Consider the following 20,724-nt stretch of genomic DNA (forward strand, 5'->3'; position numbering starts at 1 on the left):
ACCAATATAGGGACCACTTGGAAGGCAGCTTGGCAGGATTTGAAGCTAGCAGGGCAGAGGAGAGGATTGTAAGGCATGAATAAGGTTCTGATTGTTGTGGGTTAGACACAGGAGAAAGATCTAGCATTTAATATGAATAACATAGAACTGAGGGTGTAAGAACTGACTAGACTGTAAAGAACATGATGATGGAGAAGAATGGAGCATCTGTGTGTGTGTGTGTGTGTGTGTGTGTGTGTGTGTGTGTGTGTTGTACTACATCTACGGTACTTAGGAAGCTATGCAGTGCTCGGTATCAAACCCAGGGGCTCAGCCATGCAAAGTCTATATTTGACCACATCCCCAGTCCAGGAAGCTGAATTTTGCACAGAGCCACAAACTGAATAAGGGAGGTGACTGCACCTCATTTAACTGACAGTTCTAGAAGTCTCTACCAAATAGAATTTCTTATCAAGAGACTAGTTTGGTTCTAGAAAACAAGGCGGCATGATCTTAGTACATTCATAAGGCCTACAAAGCTGGCCCACTAATGTTCTTTGTGACACTGACAAAGTTTTCTGACCTCTCTAAGCTTCAAAAAATCCACTTGTGAAGAGAGGAACATAGCATATCTCCCTCAGGATATTTTCAGTCAGCTTATTTATGAAAATTCTGAGAACAGCAGCTGGCACCGGTCCCATTTTTGTTTGTTGCTTTTTGGGCCACACCTGATAGTGCTGTGGTGCTGTGCTACTCCCAACAGTGCTCGGGAGACCAAGCAGAGACAGGGACTAAAGCCGACTTCTTGCAAACAGAACATGTGCTCCAGCACATGCACTGCCTGTCTGTCTTCCCATTGTTCATCGATTTGCTCAAGCAGGCACCAGTAACGTCTCCACTGTGAGACTTGTTGTTACTGTTTTTGGCATATTGAATATGCCACAGGGAGCTTGCCAGGCTCTGCCATGCAGGCAGGATACTTTTGGTAGCTTTCTGGGCTCTCCAAGGGGGGCAGAGGAATCGAACCCGGGTCGGCTGCATGCAAGGCAAAAGCCCTACCCACGGTACTATCACTCCAGCCCGCAGAACATGCAATAGATTTTTAATAATACATTCGCTGCTGTTGTTTCTGTAATTATATGCCAAACACAGTAACAACAAAGTCTTCAATGGAGACGTTACTGGGCCTGCTCGAGCAAATCAATGAACAACGGGAGGATTCTCTCTATTAAAATGCTTTGTTTCTTATTTAAAAACTGTTGAACATTTGTTAACAAATGCCCGAATACAGTATTTCTGACATTCGTTTCTTACTACTTCATAGCCTCTAATACATACAAGTATCAAAATACTATGGAAAAAATGAGAATTACTGTTCCCCTGCCTTCCCTTACTGTTCCTCAACAATTTGGTGTTTACCCCAAAAGGAAAGAGAGAACACAAGGGATTGCCCTGCCACAGAGGCAGGGTGGGATGGGAGGGATGGGAGTGGGAGGGATTATTATCCATGGTGGTGGAAAATGGGCACTGGTGGAGGGATGGGTATTTGATCATTGTATAATCGAAACCTAAGCACAAAAAATTGTAAATCTACAACTGTACCTCATGGTGTTTCACTAATAATAAAAAAAACAACAACAATTTGGTGTTTACTCCAGTAAACAACTCGAAGTCAGAACATGATTTTATTTTAGATTCTATTTTAGGCACTGGTTAAAAATACTGATAATGGCAGGATTTCATGCAAAAAGAAAAATTCTAATACTGTGCCCTCCACCAGTGTCAGCTTCCTTCTGCCACATCCCCGGGTCATCCTATCTCCATCGTACCCACCTCCATCATAGTCCTACCCTCTACAGTGATATACTTCCTATTAAAGACAAATTCTTGGATTTTGTTGCTTTAGTGTATTTTTTATCCTAATAGCAGGATTTTTATTTATTTATTTATTTATTTTGCTTTTTGGGTCACTCCCAGCGATGCACAGGGTTTACTTATGGTTCATGCACTCAGGAATTACTCCTGGCCATGCTCAGGGGACGATATGGGATGCTGGGAATCGAACCTGGGTCGGGCTGCATGCAAGGCAAACGCCCTACCCACTGTGCTATCACTCCAGCCCCCAATATCAGGATTAGAAACAATGTTGCTGCCACCAAAGCACAGCAAAATTATAGGACCAGGTGGGACGGTGATTCTCTAAGCAGTTACAGACAAACCCCATGAGTGAAGAAGGATGCAGAGGTGGAGGATTTATTTGCTTAGGTTATAGGTACTTTTTTTTCACATAAACAGCAAGATGCTAACTCTAGAAGATTGCTCTTGGAGAATTCTCTGTGTTTAGCATGCATAGGGGACAGGGTCATTGATGGAGAGATGTGGACACTGGTACTGATTGGAGTTGGAACACTAAATGCCTGAAACTCTGTTAATGGTCAACAATTTTGTAAAGTGTAATGCCTGAATTTTTTTTAAAGCATTCAGATTTGTGTGCTATGTGGCCACAAAGCAGCATGACCTTGAGTAAGCAACTCTATATAAGAACTAAGTTTAGACTCCATGCTGAACTTTTTCTGTGTTCTAAATTAATCTGGAGAAACCAGATGAGGGTGGGGGTTCATTAAAATAGGGGGGAAGATTTCATTAGGAAGGCTACAGTGGATGTTAGATGAGCAAAGCATATATGAAAACCTGTGATATACAAATTTCTAGGTTCTAGAGCTCAAGCAAATATTTTGGAGACTAATAACGAAGCATAGTAATGCTGAATAGAGCATGATTAATCAAATGGTTTCCATGTAGTGACTTTCCGATATTATATTAAAATTTTTAATAAGAATTCTTCATAATTCAAACACCCATCTTTCTTGAATGTCTGTCTTCTTAAACAGAGCAAAACCACCACTGACAGATCAGTTATCACTGTTTTTTTGTAGTGGTAGAACGGAACTCAGGACCTTAAATATTCAAGGCATAAGCTCAACTGCATTTCAACCATGTCCATGACCCTCTCAAAGAACTTTTTATATTCAACTTAGGCCAAGAAGACTCAACTGAGGATTAGTAGGGTGTGTAGAAAGATGTACTTTACTGGAAATGTTGAAGGTAGCTCACTATCTTTCTGTGCCTGTATGCTGTGGGGCCCCTGTTACTTTCCTCTTATGAGTAAAACCTAGAGTGCTGACTTTAACCCTGTCAGACAATGCACACAGAATTCTCAGTACTAGCCTTAAGTGAGTCTATTTTTCTATTCACAAGCCCAGTGGTTCATACATATGGTCTCAAGCTAAACTACACTTCTCTGAGATCCAAACACCTCACCACCAGGAACCCATGCCGGAAATGGACCATTTTACCTCCAAAGGACACTCACGCAGTAAGGTGGAATGAGAGAAGTATTAAGCACCCAACAGAGAAAGTGACTGATTGATGTTTAGAAAACAAAGAGATTGATAGGTTGATGAAGGAAAAAAGGGGTGCTGGTAAAATGTGCCCTTTGGGTCGGAGAAAATGAGAACTGATTATGAGGAATGTGCTGAAAGGTGTGGTACTCTAACGCAAAAGCTGGGTCTCACCACAGAAATGTTTTCTTCCACAGCAGCTAAGCACTACATACAATTTTTTTTAACTGCATTAAGAGTGAATGGGCTGGAGCGATAGCGCAGCAGTAGGACGTTTGCCTTGAGCACAGCCAGCCTGGCCCAGCTGGGTTCGATTCCTCCACCCCTTTCGGAGAGCCCAGCAAGCTACCAAGAATATCTCACCCACAAGGCAAAGCCTGGCAAGCTACCCATGACGTATTGAATATGCCAAACACAGTAACAACAAGTCTCACAATGAAGACATTACTGGGCCTGCTGGAGCAAATCAATGAATAACGGGAGCACCATGACCGAATTAAGAGCGAATCCAGAAAGCAGTGGTAAGAAGAACTTTGGACTTTGTTGTTCAAATCTTGATTCAAACACTTTGGCTCTGGGCATGTGAGCTAGCCTCAGTGAAATAGTTGTGAACTGTGACAAATAATTCATTGCACTCTTTGAACTGGTATTAGCTTTAAAAAAAAACAATAAATATAAAACAATATGGTTGCAGAAATATTTGTCACTGAGTACATATTTAAGTAGTTATTACATCTATGAGGCAGCATGTTAAGTAAAATCCCAAATGGGGAAAATTCAGATGTTAATTATCTTGCAAAAATCATCCTCTCATACTGTTCACTGTAGAGTTTAAGTATCTGTGTGCTTTTGTATTATGAAAAAAGACACGTCATTTAAAAAGGAGTATTTTAACTTTTATACGACTCATGTAAATTCTTCTCTTAAATATGCTTATTTTAGATTGAGAAAATTTAAACCCTCATTTTATTTATAAAAACCTCTTTCCAAATATCAATTTCTTAAAGCCAGCTTTGTTTATATAATTTAGCTAAAGCTGTAGACTGGTAGGAAAAACAGAGACATCCAGGAAGAGAGAGAAGGTAGGTTCTACCAGGGGGACAAGTAAGCCAATCCAGTATATGAGGGGTTTTGTCCCAAATCTAAAACCCACCATGGGTAAGGAAGAGACAGAGTCTAACTGAGGACACCTAACCCTTGTTCTGCTTCACAACATGACTTTCAGCTACTGCTTTTTATTTCAAAAAATGGGTAACTGCAAAACTTGAAAAATATAAAAAACAAAGCAAGATCCTTTGGCAGAGAATGGAAATTAAAAGCAGAGAGAAGCCTGGATAATAAGTACCAAAAGAAACTTTAGCTTATATAGCTTTGATTTACAAATCACTAACTTTTCTTGGCAGGAGGCGTGGAAAGAGGGTAAAGAGGTATCATCTATAGAGCCTGGATAAGGAAGTTGTGGAAATTTTTCAAATTAAAGATGCTGTCAATGTTTTATTCTAAAACACTTGAGTTGTGGTCACCATGATAAGATCAAGTGAAACCAGAGCATGCTATACTGCCTCTGGAAACCCTGGGAGCAGGGAGCAACTACGTTCTGATGCCTGCCTCCTCATCTCCGATTTTGTCATGTACACTTTGTGACTGAGAACCGAGTCCCATAAAATGTACACAAAAAGACATGTGGTTTCAAATTGGCACATAGTTCAGTTTCTTTTTAGACTTAAGCATTTGGAGTCCCTTGTGACAATATTAAGCAAGTAATAAATAAATACAGCAGTGCCAAAGGAATATAGTTTGATTTATGCTAAGTGATATTACTTCTCCAAAAACGTTAGTGACAGATGAGGGCTCAGAGGAGCATTCACTTGGCTTGAAACTGATGAAATTGCTGAACTTAGGGAAAAAGTTGAGATACACTGTAGGATAAGACTTAGTATGAGCACATAAAAAAGCACAAATGAGAACTGGAAGTGGACAATGAACACAGAATAAGTCCTAAAGCAGCCGGAAAAGTCCAAGTAACCAAATATCAGTTTATAGAAGACTATCACTGAAGTAAAAGGCCTTTTGAAAACTGACCCTGAATTATAAGGAAAGTTCTCTCTCAGCCTCTTTGATTCTTGTTCAGGAAAGGATTTTCTCTATAGTTTCACTGAAATAAAACAGAACATATTCCTTCCTGGACACAGAGGGGTAGGTGGGAAAATTTATCTTTTTAGTTTCTCACCTCCTCTGGCTTTTGGATAAGCATAGTTCAACTTATTCCTGTTCTCTTAGAACAGTGGAGGCTTTTAAAAGAAACACTCCCATCTTTCTTGATACTGCTGGGATTCCTCAGGCGTTGTTTTTGATCCTCTATCCCTCAGTGACTTAACCATCTCACATGGCTCTCCCTGCTGATGGCTTTTGATGACTTCACCCTCCCACCTCCTCCATCCGGCAGCCCATGACATCATCTCTGGAACTTAGCTTCCCATCTTTGCTTCCATAGCCATTTGCTCTTGGCTCTTCATTGTGATTATAGAGAAAGTGGAAAAAATAAAATTAAAACCCTCTCCATGTTTGTCAATTGGAGCTTTTCCCACTCTCCCTTTTTGTCTACTAAAACTTATCTGTTCTCATGACATCCATTACTTCTCATAACCTCTTGGACACATTTTGAGGATAATAGATGCACAGGCACAAAGAGGCCATATGAGGACACTTCAATCTCGTTTTCAATACTGCTATCTCCCCATCTCTGTCCTCCTCTCATCTCTCCTCTCCTGACTTCTCATCCTCAAATGTTCTTTCCTCCCAGGAAACACCTGATGCCACCAGTTCTTCCTTAACTCTCCTAACTTCTCCCCTCACCCCATCAACTATTTTAAGATTAAAATATAAAAAGGAGCATTATCCTAAATGTAATAGATCTGACTGTATTTTGACTATCTTATCAGCTTCCCTGTCTAATTTAAGAATTAGACTTTTCTTAATGTTCTTCCTCCCCATATCTGAGTATTTTCAAGTCCCTTTTGCTTGGACCTAATACCCATGAAATATTTTTGCTTGTAAGAATGCAAAGTCCCACCTCTAGAGGCCCAGGGGAAAAATCTACTAAAAAAAAAGAACAAAGCAGGGGGGGAAAATCCCTCATCTTGTTTATATAATTAATCTATCTTGAGAAGTATCCCTTATTTCAATGTCAGCAGTCACCAGAAGAACCCCAGTAAGAAATCAGCATCTAAATGACAATGGTTGTCTCAGAATCACAGCTGGGGAGTGAATTTAAATAGATGGATGGACAGATAGATGGGTAGTTGGATAGAAAGAACCAATCAACTGTGAAGTGTTACGAAGCCCTAAAATCATATTTCATTTGATGGCAACAACAGAAGCCTGATTAATGCATGTGGGAATTTCATTTCAAAGTTATACCAATGGCCTTTCAAGGGTCTCTTCCTTCTTCAGGCTCCCTCGGTAAATTGGACAGTTTGAGATTTTAGGGCTCCTCTATATGTGTTCCATTTATCTTGTATAATGATTAAGTAAGGAATAATGACTTAATATGAAACATTTTTTCACATGGATCAATTTTATTATACCTGGAATTCTCCTGAAATTTTAATGCTAACAGGAGCAGCACACATATTTTAAAACTGCTTTCTATTCAATATTTTACCTTTATCCAAAACTTCTTTTAACCAAGGCCAAACTCTTTGAGAGAAGTGGGTGTGAGTGTGGTAGGCTTGAGTGACTAAACACACTCATGCACAGAGCCACCACTGACTGGCTCACACAAAAGGTTACATGGGAGGTCCCGACTGGCAAACTTCTCCTTAAATTAGGATTATATTGTTTTTATGGAGACCAAGGAATCAGAAAATATCATTTAAAAACTTTGAAAACTGGGAATGAAAAATACCAATTTTCTATCGACTTGTTCTTTAAAGAGTTCAAGTGCTAAGATGTGGAAAGGTTTTGGACTTTGCAGACAGGGTTTCTTTGGTATGAGAAGCAGGAAACTACAAAATTGATCCCCGACTGCATTATAGGGCAAGCAATGCCTGGATAAATCTTGTTAAGAGTCCCTGATTAGGAATTTACGTGAAAAAAAAATAGATTATTTATTCATTTATTTATTTACTTTGCTTTTTGGGTCACACCTGGAATGCACAGGGGTTGCTTCTGGCTCTGCACTCAGAAATTACTCTTGGAGATGCTCTGGGAACCATAAGGGATACTGGGAATCGAACCCAGGTCAGCCATGCACAAGGCAAACCCCCTACCTGCTGTGCTATCACTCCAGCCCCCCCCCCAAAAAAATAGATTTTTAAAACTGCAATTCAAAACCTTTTATGAAAAAGTAATTGTGATCAGAGTTTTCTTTTGAAAAAAATTAACTCTCTAGAGCTAACTTACAAATCCAGTCTGATGTAAAAGTGATGTTTTAGACAATGAACAAATCACTTTTTCCTGTCACTTGAAAAGTCTGGCTGTGAAAAATGAATGTATTTAAAGAAAATTCTTTCTGATGTTGATAAAAGTTATAGTATTATTATAAGGCTACTGGCACTTAGGAAATAGTTTGTATTTGAAATGAAATAAAATCCACATTCTGTTTTGCGTATATAAGTAAATCAGCATTTCCAAAAAATGAGAATAATATCATAGTGGGGCTAGCTCTCTATAGCATAAGCATTTAAAATGAGAATTACCCACCAGGAAACAACTCTCTACTTTTATACTAATTTCTTGGAGATGGTAACAATTACAGCTAATTTCCATAAAAGAATAACAGCACTATCTTTGGAGGATGACATTTGAGCTTTCACTGAAAGGTAGAGAGAATGTAGTGGGGTACATAGATATGATTGGGAGACTGAAACTAGAGAGGTCAGCTAGCGAATCATACTACTTGAGCACAGCAAGTTCTCATTTAACTATAACCAAAGACAATACCTTCTTCAGAAGCTACCAAATAGAGGCAGATGAAACAGTCTATAAATGCGCGTGGGGTTTCACTAGACATAGCTCTGACTCCTCTGCCCAAAGCACAATGTTATGAAACATGGAGACAATAAATCCATCCAAGAGAGTCTAGTTACTGAGGCATTGAGAAGCTCCGCTAGGAAATGGACGACTGCATGGAAGTGTATTGATCTGGGACTGAGGGCTCCAATCCGGAAAATCTATACGTTCTATGTATTATCATCTATGGCTCTCTAGGAAACAGCTTTACATGTCATTCAATAGGAATGTCTTAGGAAGAAAAACCTAATGGCAAAGGACAACTATCCTCAACTAAAACATTGAACACTTCAATAATGCACTTTTGTTCAGAATACACCCTTGAGTAGGCAGGCTTTTCCCTCAGATAATTACGAAAATGTCATATGCAAAGATTCAATATCTTTCTCAAGAGAAAAGCAGTCTTCTTCCCATTCCATGTAAATATCTTTTTTAAGCCAACATTAGCTTTTGTGGTTTAAACATCATAAGACATCAATGTGTTTATGTTTTAACTGTGTACCAACATTTAATATTCTCTCAAAAATTAGTTGATGTAAATTTTGAATTAGCATGTGTAGAAAATCTCTACTGGGATGATAAAATCACTGATTTTTTGCTTGCATAGCCTGAGACACCTATTTTTATTTAGTGACGATCATTTAATTCAAGAATATACTCGTGAGACACACATTTTGTTCAGTGTTTGGAGCGCAAAAGAGGGCCTTGAAAAGCTATTGCACACTCAAGCTTATAGCAGCTCTACTAACAAGAGTCAAGAGATAGAAGAACTTTAAATGTATCCACCAATGAATGAATTCATCAATAAAATGTGGTATATATTTTTTACAACATGAGATATTACTCAGGTTTAAGAATGAAGAAAATCCTGCTATGTGCTATAAGGTTAATGAACTTTGAAAGCATTCTTAAAGTTACAAAAAGTCAGTTACTCTATGATTCCACTTCTATGTAGTCAAAGTCACAGAAACAAGAAAAAGACTAGGGGATGCTATAGGCTAAAGGAGGAGAAATGGGTAGAAATGGGTATGCTTTTAAATGTAAAAAGTTTCATTTTACAAGATGAAAACGTTCTGAATATATGCTATACAATAATGTGAAAATAGTTAACACTTTTGAACTGACACCAGAAAGTTATTTCAATAGGAAAATTTAATATGGTTTAGTATCATTGCAAAATTAAACTATCCCAAATTTCTAACCTCAATAACATGTACTGGAGGTGCTTACAATTGGGTATGAGCAAATCCTTTTCTGTAAAGAGGAAGAAAGTAGCTATTTTTTTTTTAATTTTAGGGTCTCAGTTTGGCTGGAGTCTTCATGGGGACATGGATGGGGTGGGTTCTCTTCACTGCCATAATCCTCAGAATGGCCCAGCCTCTGGCCCCATGTTAGCACTCCTGTGAGTAAGATGTCCCCCCACCTCACGTTCAGTCAATATGAGGAACTTAAACAGTAGTCTCTGTTATGACTACTTAGTTCTGCTATGGCATCATGAAAGCAGTCTCACACAATAAGGAAATTAGGGACATGGCTCAGTATCAGTAAAAGCCATATTTATAAAAGCAGGTGGTTGGCGGGTAGGCCTGAGGTTTTAACCCTTGCCAAAGTATTACTATTTTAATAAGAGTTAAACATTATCAATTTGTAATTACCAGAAGTTCTTCTATCCAAGAAATATGACTGCATATTCTTTCCAGAATCTATGATTAGAGTCACGGCAACAAGAGAAAGTCAACTTAGAAAGATGAGCACTTCCCTGTACGAAGTCAACATCACACTTACAAAGGCCTGCTCCAGTGTCTCCATATCTCTAAAGACGAGCTTACTGACGCTAGAGCCCAGTGATTTAGGGAAAGACTAATAAAGCAAGCTACAATTCAGAGTGAGCTTGGTGATCAATCATCTAGTGCCTATCTCTTCTTTAATGGCTGAGAAACTTGCCATAGACTTACCAGACTTATCCAAACTGTCACAGATGGCATTCACAAGTCTGAGAACACAGAGTCATCCTAACCCCAAGGTCACATGTTCATCTCCTTATAGCAGCCGTCAGCCATCCAGAAGCTCTGCAAGAATTATCTGTTTCATGCATGCTACATTAAAGGGTATTAGTGTAACCCTTAAACTAATGTTTCCTATTTACCAAGGAAATCAATAGACACATGAAATCCCAAAAGGCCTTATCTCATAAAATTCAGAAATAAAATCAAAGGTGTAATTGTATGTTTCCTTTTCATTTATGCCATGTGAAACAATATGTTTTTCTTATGGCTTTTAGGTAGTATAAAGAAACAGCATAGCAGCATAGAGCAGCATAGCAGGTATATTTCAACTTTCATAAGGGCCACAGAAGCACAGAGGTGCTGGTTCCAAAACAAACAATAAGGACACACCAAAAATCAACAGATGAAAATGGAAGATTATGAATTAGATAGGTGAAGTATTTGTTTACAGAAGGAACTTTCACCTCATAAAAAAAAGTCAGTCCACTATGTAACAAGGTAACAAGTCAACATCTTTTATGTTTGATTTAAGCAAAGCCCGAGGAGTCAGCTGAGGTAATGCTTACACAGATTCTTAATGTTGGTTCACTGCAGGGATCCAAATCTGGGATGTTCCACACTCAATATAATTTGTTGGGTATCTTAGTCCTTGTTTGTGGACAGAACAAAAGCAGAACACAGGTTTAAATCAGGAAAGCTGGAAGGTTCTGGCAAAAAGGGAAAGGCCTTGTTTAGAGTAGGGAGTTGGCTGAGTGGTGATACTCCTGCATTACTTGGCATCTCCAGGTCTCAAAGGACCTGCCCTCAATTGCTAAAAGAGCCTGACCTCTGACAAAGACCAATGATTTCAGCAGTAATTAATGATACTGTCAAATTAATTAACCAAGTCTTTGTCCACAGGAAAAAAACCCTCATGTCAATACTACTGTTTAGTAGTGATTGACCAAGCTTCACAGGAAACCTTACTACCCCCACCCCCAAAAAAAAACCCATTCACAGCTAACACTCAGGGACACCACTGAGTGATGAGCCTAATAAAAATCCTTTCTAGTGAGCCACCAACATTTGTCAATAACCCTCCTCACAGTACTATATCTGCTGATCCAACTTCAAGGATTTAATAGCCCTCCAAATCCTACCAATATTTTAAACAGATCTAACAGATCTAAGCCCAAGAATAGCAGTGTGTATAATTCATGTCTCCTACAATATTTTTGATCCTATTTTGAATTATAGTGATGAAACTCTAGACAACTACTGTAAAATTTCATTAAGTCACTTAATAAATGGTCCTCACTAAAATGCTGGTTCCCGTGTCCTTGTCTATAAGGACTCCAACTCATACAAATGCCCACGTATACATTTCCATATTATCTCTTTAGAGGATTCAGAACTATTTTCTTACACCTATCACAGCTTTCATTCCATTTAGAATAATTACTCTCCATCCCATTTCTGACTTTCAAGAAAAACAAGACACTTAATTGACCACAGGAGGACTCTCTCAAGGGCATCAGGCTGCAAAAGCTCTTCTGTGAGCTCACAACTTAAGCTGATGTAATCTGCTACAAGAAGCTGACTTCTATTTTTAAATTACACCCTTTTACTCTGCCTTCAAAGGGCACATATATCACACATTGCAACTGCTCATAAAATACGTGATGGCGTAGTCTCCTTTCTATTTCCCTCCTGGGGGGTGAATCACAGTTAGGAGGGGCTCCCAACTGCACAGTTGCTGCTCAGCCTGGCCTGTTTGAATTCATCCACCATTCCCAATTATTTGGTCTTTAAGAGAATAAAGACAAAAGGCCACTCTCTCCAGGTGTCTTGTTTATCACCATAATTTTGACAAGGAACATATGACTAGCAGGATCCTTCCTGAGGGTTGGGATCAAGCTTTTCCACCTCTTTGAATTTCTACCCCCAAATATAGTCACTTAATAAATGCTTGGCAATGTTGCTACCGACAGCTCTGTCATCAGGCCTACATGCTTCAAAGGGTGCCAGAGTGAAAACTGAATATTTACTTGGTTTGATTTTAAGTTTTTCATTCATCATTTTCATCAGGCTCACTCTGTGTGTGTGTGTGTGTGTGTGTGTGTGTGTTTGTGTGTGTGTGTGTAAGTAATTTCTGACTATTTTGAAAACACTAGGAAAAATGGCTGGAGGTGAAATTACACTTGATTTTGTGATGTGTTTATTTATACTGTTTATTCTAAAAAAGAATGAAGAGATTCTGTTTATTACTAAAAAGAATGAAAAGATTCTGTTTATTGCTACAAAAGAATGAAGAGATCTGTAATTAAAGTTGTGCTATCTCAGAGTCTGCTAGAGGCCAAAGAATAATAATCCCTGTTCTTCTTACTCCATGCTGACCTCAGGTCAGCTTCTCAGGATTCTCCAAAAGTCACTCAGCTGCTCTTCCTCAAGTGAGGGTCCTTCCAATCCCTTCTCCACATTAGATACTGAGTGGGCTGGGGAGAATATTGATTTGATCATGCTCTTCTACTTCTCAACTCCTGGGTTAGGGTGGTAGGTATGTCCCTTTTGGTTTGACCCCATTCACCCTTCCAGCACCATTCCAGCACACCCTACCCCAGACCCACCCCGCTGTTTGTGCTCTGACTAAAAGGACCTTTCACATCCGTGAAGCATCCTGTTTGCTTTCACCTGAGTGTGAGTTGTTTAAGTGCCTAGAACTTTGCTCTTCTGTCCCTCGCTCTCCACCCAGCTATATTTTATCTAGGTGGCACCTTTCTGGAAGCCTTTCCTTGACATTCCTGTAGTCCCGTGTGTCACCTCAGACCTGCATAGACTAGTATTGGTATTCACCACCTCCACAGCCATGTATGTCTCTACTACTACATCCCTGGGCAAGTGACCTGGCATAGAGTTGGCTTTTGTTGTCATCAATGAAGAAATGAATGAAGAAATAAAGATGGCAACCTGGGGGATGAGAATCCTGTCTCCTCAAAAAGAGTGATGTCAAAGCACAGAGTTCACAGCAGAAATACTACTTTTGCTCAGGATTCTCCTCTGAAAACATGGAGGGGGCAGACTTTGAGAAGCTGGAGATTTTCCCTCCCATGGGGATTCTCACAGAGACTTCAGAAAGGCATTGTGGTAACACTTCTCTGAGAATTAAATGGAGAGTCTGTGTAAAATGGAATCCCACAGGAAACAATGCTAAAGCCTGCTCAAAGTTAAATTTCATGTTATAAACTCCAAGAGAACAGCCAATTCCAGTCTCTACATCCATTACAAGGATAATGAACCACAGATTAATAAGACTACTTCTTACCTGAAAAACCAAGTATACCAATGTCCAAAAGGCACCTATGGTCAGATGCACAAAGTAGGTTTGCTCTTGAGGTTTAGGCAAGAATGTTTGAGTTCCTCATATTGACTGAACGTGAGGTGGGGGGACATCTGACTCACAGGAGTGCTAACATGGGGCCAGAGGCTAGGCCATTCTGAGGATTATGGCAGTGAAGAAAACCCACCCCATCCATGTCCCCATGAAGACTCCAGCCAAACACTATACACTTGAAAAAAGATGTCTTTGAAAAATAAAAATATATATATTAAAATGTTTCTAAATAATAAAAGTTTCTCCACATTTTAAGTATACCCTGTTCAGATATTAAATTAAATCCAGCACACACGGGAGCATGAAGCAAGGCATCGCCTCAGTGACTTCTGCATGGCAAAGGATTTCTTTTAAGAAACCATATTTTCCAAAATCAACAGACTGATGATACTGAACAGTGGAGTAATATTTCAACACTCAAACCAAATGACGACGGGCTTGGTTTTTGTTTCATCCTTAACACAGCAAGTAACCATCCTCCCAAACAAAGTCAAACAAACATAATTCCACATGAAATCCCCCTGCATTACATCGTATATTTACTCATATTACCTAATGTATGGAGGTGTTCGTTGAATATCTGTTGAATGAGTAAAAAGCAGGAGAGGTTAATGACGAAAAAGGCCTTTGTCAGTTTTAGATCTATTCCTCAACATTCCTTTTTTTTTTATCCTCTTAAGGAAAGAATTATGGATATTTTTGAGAATTCTGACTCACTTCCCTCTTTGACCTTGGGTTAGTTAAATTACATAGGTATCATTTTCCTCATCTATAAAGTTTGTCTTGGTTATTTTCTTGTGAGACTTGCAGAAGGAAGTGACTTGGAGGCACACAGTGATTGGTCCTAGGCCCTGAAGATAATGTTGGGCACTTTTTCTTTTTTTTTTTCCTTCTTAAATTCTCTCTATCCTACCACCTTTTAACCACCTCTCACACCCGAATAAAATGCCAAAGACAAATCAAATTTTTGTCTAAGTAGAAAGTCAGGAAAGTTCAAATGTATCATTGGCTCACCCACATCTATCAACCCTTGAAAATTCTGAGACACTATTTTAGGGCCTCAAGTTTCGCTTGTATAAAATAAGTGAGCTTCATTAGACCCTTCTAGGACTTTTCAGTTCTGATTTTCTAGAATCTCAGATCTCATAAATCTGTCTTACTGAGAAATCAGATGCTGCAAATGAATATTATGGACATCTAAAACTAGAAATAAAATGAATTCTAACTCCCTTCATTGGGAGGGTAAGAGTAAGGGGTAAGATTCCAAAATACAATAATAAATTAAAAACAACTTGATTTTTTAAAAAAGCATGTGTATCAATATAACACCCAGATCAAGAATTAATGACCTTGCTCTTAAGCAACAAAAGCCTTCTCCTTTCCCCAATCCCACACACTCCCCCATCCCACACAACCCCAGTAAGGCTTCTCATTCACAAATCAGAAATGATGCATTTAAAAGAATAAATTGTCAAGAGATTTTAAGCAATAACACAAATTACACAGGGATCGTTTGTAATGAATAATGCAGTTGACAAAATATTATGTCAAACCTAACATTTGCTTGATTTTTCCCCTTTCACACCCTGAAATATTTCCAACCAGACCAAACAAAGAACGACCAAGATTGTACACAGCAAAAAAATCTTTCTGCATTTTCATAAACACTCAGTGTGTGACTGCCACCTAGTGGCACAACGTATCTTTGTGCAACAAAAGCTTCAAACCGCCCAACTGACACAATGTAATTTAAAAAAAAAAATCAATAGAACACTGCTCCTCTGCTGCTACTCAATTATTTCGGAAACGTCTAAGACATGCCCATATCCTCATTTATTTCCTCAGACAAGTGTCTGAATACAGATTTTTCAAATGGAATCTGTGCCACATTATTTAACCCAACAATCAAGCCCTATTGCTTCTGAATATTTCACAAAACAAAGAAGCATCATTATTCTATTAATTTTACTATTCATTAGCAATTTTAGAAGATTTCCCCAATATTCTCTTCTCATCTTCCAGTTTTATTTTATCTGATCTTGAATTTTAGTTACGGGTGAAAAAACATTTAAAAGTGACAACCTTACCGAAAAAGCACATTCTATTAAGGTGTGACTTCAATTAGAACCAGTTACTAAATCCCAGCAATTTCCAGCTGTCTCTTCTATCATATCCTTAGAGAATTATATATCACAGTAATTGGTATTCTGTCACATAAAAAGACACCACCGATGATTAATTCCATCCTTAGTACTTTTGAATTATGTCTTCACTAAAAGGAATGAAATCACACCTCATTGCCTTCCAGCAGGTACCCCATATGTAAACTCCTACCTTCCTGAACTTCTCCATTTGCTTGTAGAGGTCTGGATCAAGTTCCTGTGACACATCTTTCATCCATAATAATGCCCCTCTGTATTCAGTTCGGCACTGTTCCATGCGGTTAACTGTCAGCCAAGTGTCTGAAATGGCCCGATGCCGAAAAGTCTCCACTTCTTGGTGAAAACGACACAAAGGATTTCGCAAGGCCAACCTAGAAAAGTAGAAGGTAACAGAAATAGAAGGTGGGTCGGGCCACAATCTTAAAACTAAGAGAGCCAGCCACTTGAATTCTTGACAGTTTATCAATACCAAACTCCTGAGCCTAGAACAAAAATATTGACAAATGATAGCTGAAGGTGTACATGAACTGACAAATTATCCAGGGTTTCTTACACTTTTTCCACTCACGGCCACTTTTCAACTCAAGAATTGCAATATGAGAGTGCTGCAAGAAACAGCGAGGATTCATTACGCATTTGGTTTGAAATTCCGGTCCCTGTGCATTCAGAAATTTGTGCTGTTGCCAATTTTTCACAATCTCCATATTCAGTTACACACGTGGGGCTACTACCCACAGTTTAAGAAGCTTAACTAGCTTAATCAGGTCTTCACTAGCCTAACTAGCTAGGTCTTAACTTACCAGTTAACTCTACCACAAGAGAGAGAAATCTCCAATAGGTGTATTAGAGGGAGTCTCATGTCTGAGCAAAGAACACTTTTTTAAGTTGTAACTAACCTCCTGTATTAATGAAGAGAGGTGCAGGCATGGCTTCTCATTTCTTCTCTTAACTCTCTGCCTTCTGCTCCTCCAAAGACTGGTCCTTTGAGGAGGAACAATTAGGGTCTCTTGGTCAGGCAATTTTGGACTTACTCTCCAAAGGCCAAGATATCTACCACTTGCTCTAATATGCAGAGAACAAATCTCAAACAAGGAACATTTTAAAACTGTAGAAAGTGGGATACACGTGTTTAGTAAGGGGCTACTCTTTGGTTACTTTCATATTCGTTATGCACTTTGGTCCTTTAAAAACAAACAAAACTTAAGGATTCTATGCCCGAAAAAATGCGCATTATACAATGAAGTGGGCATAAATCATACTATTGGACATAACATGCCTTCATTATTCAGCCAGAAGAAATGCTTGCAGCATATCTAACTTTGTATAAAATATTTATTTGGGATGTGAGGAGGAAGAATACTGCTTCTTCCATCTTCCAAGACAAAATGAACAGTCAAATTAATTACACTCTTAAAATTAATCATATACATGAAGTTTTGGGGCATAAGTTCAAAAAGGAAAAATTAGATGACTATTTACATTTCAATTTAAATGCAAAGTAATTTAGCTGCAGGGAATAATGGTGTTAAGTCAGGACTTGGCAGTTCTGTCCTTGTCTGCAATGTTTCATTTGTATGCAATACTCTGAGATTATTGGTAGAACAATAAATTGTTTAAGGGAAAAATACCCTGTCCAATTTTATCTAGCTTTTTACTTGTAGGTGAAGCACAATTTTAAAATACCCAGTCCTCTAAAAATAGTTCACTCATATAATCCGGAGACTTGCAGGCAGTTTTCAAAGACAGTATCATGCACATAATGTAAGCTTGCATTTATCACCATTGGTGTAAATTTTCCATTTCAACAAACTGAATGAGCAATTGTAGCAATGCCTATTAGACAAGGCAGCAAAACAAAAGCTTGTGTAGAGGTTTCTAAAATGTGAAAAAACTTCTACTTAAAAAGGAAACAATCCCCAGCTGTCTCCCTAAGGGTCCTGTTCATTTTTAGAGTCTTTTCTCTTCCCATGGGTATTGCTAAATAATTCGAGATGTGCTGAAAGAAATAAATCAGGATGTGCTGAAAGAGGGTCCTGAGACAGGCAGAGGACTTAGCTCAAGTGGTGAATCACATGGCCAACATGTATGAGACTCTGGGTTTGATCCCTGGAAAAACACAGCTTCCTGCGCCATGCTCTGCTGATGCAGCCCAGGTGGCCCTTGAGCATCACCTGGGCCTAAACACTGAATTATTAGGCCCAAGGTGAGCAGCCCTGTGCCCACCACAGCACTGGTGAGTATGGAAGAGCCCTGTTAAAGGAAAAGGTGTCGTCTAGCAGATGGCTTTATCTCATGATGATCTGTGAGTGCCTTAGTAGACAGTGCCCATCATGTCAATAACCCAGAGGGTTTACATGTATCATGGCATTCTCAGATAATTGAAATCTGCTACAAATACTTAAAAATATGCATACATGAATATATAAAAGTGCTATATATTTTTATCTGATCAAAAACTCAATTTGCTAAATATTTAGTTTGCAGTATTGCACAAAAATTATATGGAAATAATCTAGCACACCCCAAATTATCATCTATTCAAGGTCTGAGACTGCAAGTTTGAGGTTTTATGTGACACTCAATTTTTTTTAATTTTGAAGAGGACTGGTTTGGATTTCATGTCTCTGCTGAGCAGCTGAGTGTCATGAAACCAGAGCTATCTTGCAGAAGGCCACCTTCAACTGCAAAACTGTACGAGCTGCATTAAATCAGGGATATGTGCCAGTTTGAATCAGGGATATGTGCCAGTTTGTTGGTCTATAGTGGTGGTACTTTCAAGTATCATTTGTTCTGGTTTTTTTTTTTTTTAGTTTCCTTGGCTGTTTGCCTTTATAGCCAAATATTACATAAAGTAAACTTGAGGTACCCTTTGTGTTCTTTGTAAGATAATTTGGAAATTATCTGAGAAAGCTGAAAGATTAGTAATGGATTAATTTCAAGATTAGTAATGGAACCAGGGGTCTGGTGCCGCCAGCAGGTCAATCTGTACCTGTGAGGCGAGTGCATGAGCAGCTTGATGGTGCCTTCAGATTTCCAGATACCCCAAAATTGCTGCTCTGCCTTTGGCCAGACCCTAAAAACTTGGGGCAAAATTTACCAAGAAAATAAACGGCCAATAGTTAGGTATGTGGGAGACACACCCAACAAACCACCTCCGGCTCAGCTATATAATTGGAGGCATGGCCTCTCTGGTTCCTGATTAAACTGCTTAACGGCCGTGATCCCAGAGACTCAGAAACAAATCTCAAAACCCAACGGCTTTTGGCAGAAATGTGCCCGGTCCCTGCAGTAGGTTACAGGCGCTAAGCCACCCAGGGTGGGAATAGGTTTCGTGCCTTGGCCTGTTCCTCCTGGTGGCCCGGTGGCTGGCATCCTGCAGAGGCCACTGGACAATCACATTTGGGCCCGCAGTGGCAAGACACATGGGACCTCACAGGATGGGGGTGGAGCTGACCCTTTCCTCCCCACCCCAATGAGACCCCAAGTTGTCGCTCACAAACAGCCTCTCTGGCTCCTGATCAAGCTGCTTAATGGCATGATCCCAGAGACTCAGAAACAAATCTCAGAACCCAACAGGTTTGGGCAGAAATCCCTCCGATTTAATTGTTATAATTTCCGAATTTCAAAATTGCATGGCCATTATAGCAGCCATGCGACATCATATGTTATTCATAACCAGCAATAGAAAACAAATTGTCTACTGTTGCCTTTTTCAGCAGATCTGAGTGTTGGGGTAAAATCCCAAATAATGATGGTGGGTCAGGTGTCAAAATATTGAATGTAATCAAAGTACAGAGAGAGTAATGTGGAAATCATCTGCCCCACAGGTAGGGGGAGGGAGTGGGATGCGGGTATACTGGGGTTTTTGGTGGTGGAGAATGGGCACTGGTGAAGGTATGGGTGTTTCACTGTATGATGAAGACTTAAACCCGAAAACTTTGTAACTGCTCTCATGGTGATTCAATAAATAAAATTATAAAAAAATGAAAAAAAAAGTAAGGTGGAGTTCATGCCCAATTCAATCAGCTAATCAGTGGCTGAATAAATAGCAGTACTCCTACATAAAAAAAGATTAATGGAATTACTGATTGCAATTATAGAACAACTACCTGGAATTTGATTTTGTTTCCCATTAAATCAATGTAATTTTGATATGTAATTATAAACAGAAATTTTTCAACTGAAATTATCAATAACTATATATTCAACAGATGAGCATTAAAAATATTTTTCAATAACCAACTATCCTTTAAAGTGTGTGAAACATACACATTATTGTTAGTAAACTTTAATGTTCTCATTGTTTCCCTTTTCTGTGTACTTTTGGCTCATCACTTTTTCCATTTTTCTAGTATGAGTTTGTACTATTTTTTTAAAAAAACCAGTTGTAAAACTTAAAGGCAAAATTAAAGATCATAAAAGACTTTATATAAAAATTGGAATATTTTCAAATATGCAAAGTGATATTACCCACAAAACCAGGACTCAAATGTCATTAGAAGAACCTAAACACTCAAAAGAGGATAAAATCACTGAAACATTGACATAATTGTTTCTTTTTTTACTCCACCTTGCATAGGTTTTAGTAGAACACTCCTGGCCCATTAGAAGAAACACTCAGTGAGTAAAAATTAACATAAGAATAATATACTGGAACATCTGTTTAGATGACATTTTTATAACCTGAATACTTTCAGAAAGTATTGACAAGTCTTATCTGGATATGATTCCTGTACTCAATATATGATAATGACATTTGGGAGGACTTGTAAGTTACTGAGAAAAGAGGACGA

The 20,724-nt window shown here is 38.8% G+C and overlaps 1 protein-coding gene across 8 annotated transcripts in view; it reads right to left on the minus strand.

Moving 5' to 3' along the window:
- ICA1 (islet cell autoantigen 1) overlaps nucleotides 1-20,724 on the minus strand; it is a 182,982-nt gene that overhangs the window by 119,943 nt on the left and 42,315 nt on the right. For all 8 annotated transcript variants that reach the window (XM_056118411.1, XM_056118413.1, XM_056118409.1 and 5 more), the window contains one exon: nucleotides 16,104-16,302. In XM_056118411.1, the coding sequence (XP_055974386.1) occupies nucleotides 16,104-16,302 (199 nt within the window). The remainder of the gene's footprint in view (nucleotides 1-16,103; nucleotides 16,303-20,724) is intronic.

Source organism: Sorex fumeus, unplaced genomic scaffold, assembly GCF_029834395.1.
Source record: "Sorex fumeus unplaced genomic scaffold, SorFum_2.1 ptg000037l, whole genome shotgun sequence".
Lineage (NCBI taxonomy): Eukaryota > Metazoa > Chordata > Mammalia > Eulipotyphla > Soricidae > Sorex > Sorex fumeus.